Genomic DNA, 6,055 nt, shown 5'->3' with positions numbered 1-6,055 from the left:
ATATGAATGGAGAAAACTAGTTCCTGCAAATTGTCCTGTGACAACTATGGTACCTGCACGTGTGTGTACACATGCGCATGCGCGCGCGCGCGCGCGCGCGCACACACACACACACACACACAATAAATAAATACTGCAATAAAATAAAAATATGGAAAATGCTTACTATCTATTTATAAAAATGTTAATACCCTTCAAATTAGTTCATATATTTAATGAAATTAAAATAAGTTTAAATTGTTCTTCTATATATGAATTGTAGCCCTTTATAAAAATAAAGATCTAGAAATAACTAGAAAAATCCTGAGATGACTAATGAATAATGAGTAACCACCAGTCTTAGCACATAATGAAAGAAATTGTGAGGCTGTAGTAATTGTGGTACTGGTTCAAAACTGAAGACCAGATTAATGGAACACAACAGAATGCTTTTAAAAATTAGATTCATGAAGAATTTTGCATATTAGCGATAATAAATTTATTTGTAAAAAATGAATTGTGCAATTCGCTTGTGATTTGGCAAAAATAAAGTCATGTTTTCATCTTATTGCTTATGCTGAAATAAATCCCAAATGTTACAAAAATATGAATATTAGGGGCCGGACAGGTGGCTCAGGCTTTGCAAGTACTTACTGCTCTTGCTGAGGACCCAGGTAAGGTTCTCAGCACCCATCTGTTAGTTCACAACCGTTTGTAATGACAGTTCTGGGGAATATAACACCTCTATCAGCTCCTACATGTATACAGTGCTCACACACTCATGTGGGCTCACACACATACATAGAAATAAAAATAAATTAATGAGAAATATTTTTAAATCAATGTCTGTTATTTTAATTTAGAAATAGAAAACTTCGTAGGGAAGAGGAAAGGAAAGAAAAGCACAAGGCACACAGGCAGCTTTTTACTTCATGAGCTCGTCACACTCTCATCAGTTCACTAGTTCCCACGATGAGAAAGCACTCAGCCACCCACAATAATGTTATTAATAGGGATATGGATCAGTTTCACAAAGAACCCAGTAAAGCCCATGATAGCAAATCCTATCGCTGTGGCTATGACAATCTTCTGGAATTCTTTTCTGTCAGGTTTGGTGCATCTCTTAACTAGCCGAATTGAGTCCTTTATGAACTGCCAACTTGGCTCAACAAATTGCATTACCTATGACTGTTTGAGGGATGGCGGTTTGAGAGAGAAGAGACACGTGGCTTAGGACTAATTAGAAATATTTTTAAACACTAATATTTTATTGCAAAAAGAAAATGAAGACTCCAGATGCCCACCAGGAGATGAATGGATAAGCAAATTATGTCACAATCACACATGAGGGGACTTCTCAGCAAGAGAGGTATGGATTCCTGATAAAAGCAACAAATGGGATGAATCTCAGAGTCATTATGCTGACTGACTGAAGCCAGACTCCCTCCTCCTCCTCCTCCTCCTCCTCAAAAACAAAACAATACAAAAAACCCATCCCCTATGACTCCATTTTTATATTTTTAAAGATAACATAAAACATTAGATAAAAATAAGAACAATAGTACTTCGGGGAGCAGGCTGATTTTGAAGGGTCATTAGGAAGGTGGAAATATTTTGTATCTTGATAGAGATGTGGGTTACATGGGTTCATGTTTTCGTTGAAGCTAAGATTTAAGCATTTCATTTTATGTAAATTATACCCCAATAAAAATTAATGTTACTATTATTAGTTACAGCAGCGCTCAAAGTTTTAAAAGAGTGTGAATAGATGTTTTATAGCCACCAATGGGAAAGGCTTTTTCATGGGACTCAAACCCCAGCAACTCTGAAGGAAAAGATGTTTTCAGCAGACTTTGTTTTGTTCTTTTATTTAATGGGTAATTTATTTATGTAGTGTGGAATGCTAAATAATTGTTTTCCAAGATTGTCCACATCATTCCCAATAACTCGAAAATACATACTTTACATGGCCTTTTAACCAGATGCTATCAGAACATGCTTTCAATGGATAATTTGTTTCTATTTTTTTTTTGTTTTTGAAATTAAAATGTAATTACATTGTTTTCCCACTTCCCTTTTCTTCCTCCAGTAATTCTCATGTACTCCCTTGCTTTCTTTCAAATTTATGGTCTCCATTTCTTTACTTGTGTATATGTGATTTCAAGGCTGACCTTTTGGTTTTAGACAACCAGTTCGGAGGCTCTTCCCTGGGGAAGACTATTTCTCTTGCTCTCATCATTCCTTGGTTGCCTATAGTTCTTTGTCTAGGGTTGAGACTCTATAAGCCTTTCTCACTCTGTGGTAGCATGTCTTTTAGTTTTGTTCTTGTTCAGGTCATATTTAGGCAGCTACACTGTTGAGACCTTATGGATGTAGTTTCTCTGACATTTCTAGAAGACACAATCTCACAGTAACTTCCTGTTCTTACAATATTTCCACCTCCTTGTGTGCAGGAGTTGTATTGTAGATGATTCAGTTGGGGCTATGCTTCACAACTCTGTGTTTTGATTGGTTGTGGTTTTCTGTAACAGTCTCCATCTGTTCCAAGGAGATGTTTCTTTGATGAAGGATGAGACTTATATGTGAGTATAAAGATAAATATTTAAAATGTAGTTAGAAATTATTCTGGCTTAGTAAAGTGGTGGTAACATGTTCTCCTCCAAGATCCATGACTTCGCCATCTCAAGGCAGTTGACTAGGTTTCCAATCCCAGGTATGATTTCCTTCTTGTTGAGTGGGCTTTAAGTCTAATTAGACAGCTGATGATTACTACCCAGGTATGCATATCAGTACTGCACGTGAATGGATAATATGCCATATTGGTTATTGTTTTAGTTCACAGGCTAGATGGGTACTTTGCAAACAATGCAATTATGGTCTCATATTTCTGAAGACTGAAAAGTCTGAGATCACTGGCAGGTCCAGTGTTTGATGAGCATCCACTATTTATATGTGGAATTCTTTTTAAAAACCATGTATCCTCACATGATTAATGGGCAGAAAGGAAGTAACAAGATTTCTCAGGCCATGTTTATAATATCACTAGTCACACTCATGAAGGTGGAGCCTTCCAAAGGCCTTAGTTCTTAATACTGACACCATGTGGCCTAGGGATCAACATATGAATTTTGGGAGCATGCATATATTTAGACTACAGGAGATGGCACAAAGAACTTTGTTGATGTCAAGTAAAAAAATCTTTATAATAGAAAGAACACTCTGGATTGATTAGGTAGGATCAATCTAATCATAAGGGAGCTTACAACTGAAAGAGAAAGGAGGTGAGTCAGAGAAGTGAAACAACTTGTTACAGAAATGAGAGAGGAACAGAGAGAGGTGAGGAGGAGACAGGAGGGGAAAGAGGAGAAAGAAAAGAAACAAAAACTTTACATTTCTAACTTTGGAAGAAGTGGTTATAAACAAAGGAATGTGGGAAGCCTTTAGAAGTTGGAAATAGCAAGGATATAAATACAGAAATATTCCCCTTAGCACTAAAGAGCATGTCCTTTGCTTTTTTTCCATTTTAGGCTCCTGACCTCCAAATCTGAGGATTGAACCCAGGTCCTTGTACATGCTGAGCATGTTATTTTTATAATATTGATTTATTTAGTGTGTGCACATGTGTGCATGTGCCATGGTGCACATGTGAAGGTCAGATGACAACTTGTGGGAGTGAGTTCTCTCCGTCATTATGTGGATCCCAAGGATTGAACTGGGGTTATTAGGTTTGGTGGCAACTTTTTCTTGCTAACCCATCCTGTTGACCCTGAGTATATTATTTTAGCCATTGTTGTAGTTGTTATACCAGAGATAGAAAACTGATACAAATTAAAAAAAAAAACTGTATGTAAAGTGTATCCTGGGAATTATTGTCAATAATATGTCTTCATCTAACTGTTCCCCCTGAACTGTATATAGTAAATATTTTTATTATAGTCTGATGTATTCATTGTTTCATCTTTTTGTACTGGACTTGTATATGTATATATTTATGTGTATACATGTGCTTGGAGGCAACAAGAAAACTTCAGGTGTCATCCTTAGGAGTCACCCACCTTCTTCAATCATTGGCTTAGTCACTCATTGGCTTAAGTAACTCATTGGCTCAGAACTCAACTAGGCTAGATTGAGCTGGTCAATCTCAGGGATGTAAGATTCTGATGTGTCTGTCTCTACAGTACTAGAATTACAAGTGTAGGCTACCACACTGCCATTTTTATGTGGGCTCTGAGGATTAAATTCAGGTCACCATCCTTGAAAGGCATGTACTCTAGCAACTGAGCTATCTTTCACCTTGTATTGTTTCTTTATGTAAGCATATTTTCTTACTTTCTTCTTCTGTGCATAAAGGCATAATCTCATTCACAGACTTTTGCTCAATTTTCTTCAACAAACAAGGTCAATAAATTCAACCATGTAAAGTTAAACACTTGTCAAATAACACTCCAAATGGAATCAAGGCATAAACTTGGGAAAATATTTGCACAAAACCCACACTAAAATCACTAAAATTCAAAAGCTGAGTATTCACTGATAGACAATTGCTCAAGTAAATTATGCTGTATTCATAATTCAAATCATGTGATGATTTCAAATACACAATAGCAAGTAAACAAGGCACTCGCAAAATACATATATACAAATTTTTGCATAGCATAAAAAATGGAAAGAATATGTAATAAACTATAAGTAATGATTATTTTGGGGTGTGAGATTATGAAGGACTTTTTATTTTCTTCATTAGATAGTTATGTAATGTTTAAAGTTTAACATGTGTTATCACTTTAATTATCTGAAAAGGTTGAGTCAAATATTCTCATTCCCATATTCTTCACTAGTAATGGATCTATTTTGTAGTTGGCTCATTGTGTCAACAATGTCTCTGGTTAATTGCATGAGAAAATGAAAGTGGAAATATTGGAATTTCATTATTGAGACTAAAATTATTGGCATTGGAAGGTGTGGCAGAGGCATTTCTGCTTACCAAACTTTTCAGCCCTCTTAGAATTTAGCAAAGCCACTTGGCTGGTTCTGACCAATGGATTGTATGTTTAATAGCAGGTGCTCAATCTGCTTACATCTCCTCCTTCTATTGTGACAACCATAAAAGCTAGATGAGTCAGCCACAAAGATGGTAGTTCATTTATTTGCCTACCCATTTGAGTTATCACTTGGAAAGAAACTTTTCTGAAAAGCTGCTAGACCTGCAGTAGATCTTGCATAGACAAGACCGCTTACTTCATCTGAGTCTTCTCCCCAGCCTAGACTAGTCTTAAACCCATGATCTCCCTGATCCAGCCTCCTGAGTGCTGGAATTACAGGTATGCACCATCATACCTAGTCAAATGCATTTCTTGTTTATGTATGTGTGAAGTCATTTCAAGATTTTGTTAACTCTTCATAGCTTTGGCCAGCCTACCCAAACTAATAGAAGAGACTGTCTAGTAATCTATATGGTCCATGTGGGTGTCCTGGAGAAAAAGGCAAGGTCATAAGCCAGACATGGCTAACAGGATGTAACCTAGTAGAATGTAATCATTTAAACCTAAGAATGGCATGGTTTGATAGGATAATTCTTTCTCACCCACAATCAACATAACACTTGCCCCATACAGCTCTGGGCCCTGCCATTCCACAGATTTTGTTTTGAGACAAGGTCTCCCTCTGTTGCTCAGACTGGCCTTAAACTCATGAACTCAACCTCCTGGGAGCTAAAATTTTATATTTGTGCCACCATATCCAGCTATTATAAATTTCTCGACTTCAGTAGGTGCCTTTAAAAACTACTAAGTGACTCTGTACATTTTTCTGTTACTCCTTCAACATTCAAAGTTCTAGTCAGGATCATTTAATTGGCCAGGTAGAGTCCCCAGGGGATGGAAGAAGAAATATTCTGTGTACTAGAGGTTTCATTGGAAAATCAAAAGAAGTCTTGTAATGTAGCTCAAAGGTAGAACACATATCTAACATTCCCAAGAATCTGGGTTTGATTCTCACCACTGCCTCCCACCAAAAAGCCACCAAACAACTACAAGCTAGGAGAAGTCATATATCTGATAAGGGACCATAAGCCAGG

General features: G+C 36.8%; 1 protein-coding gene across 1 annotated transcript; it reads right to left on the bottom strand.

Annotated features, from left to right (window-relative positions):
• Positions 1-963: 963 nt before the first annotated feature.
• Positions 964-1,158, bottom strand: LOC129684696 (protein transport protein Sec61 subunit gamma-like). The gene has a single exon (XM_055617912.1). The coding sequence runs from the start codon at positions 1,156-1,158 to the stop codon at positions 964-966; it is 195 nt and encodes a 64-aa protein (XP_055473887.1).
• Positions 1,159-6,055: the final 4,897 nt, after the last annotated feature.

Source organism: Psammomys obesus, unplaced genomic scaffold (assembly GCF_907164565.1).
Source record: "Psammomys obesus unplaced genomic scaffold, mPsaObe1.curated_primary_1811, whole genome shotgun sequence".
Classification (NCBI taxonomy): Eukaryota; Metazoa; Chordata; class Mammalia; order Rodentia; family Muridae; genus Psammomys; species Psammomys obesus.
This window is presented reverse-complemented; position numbering and strand designations above follow the sequence as displayed.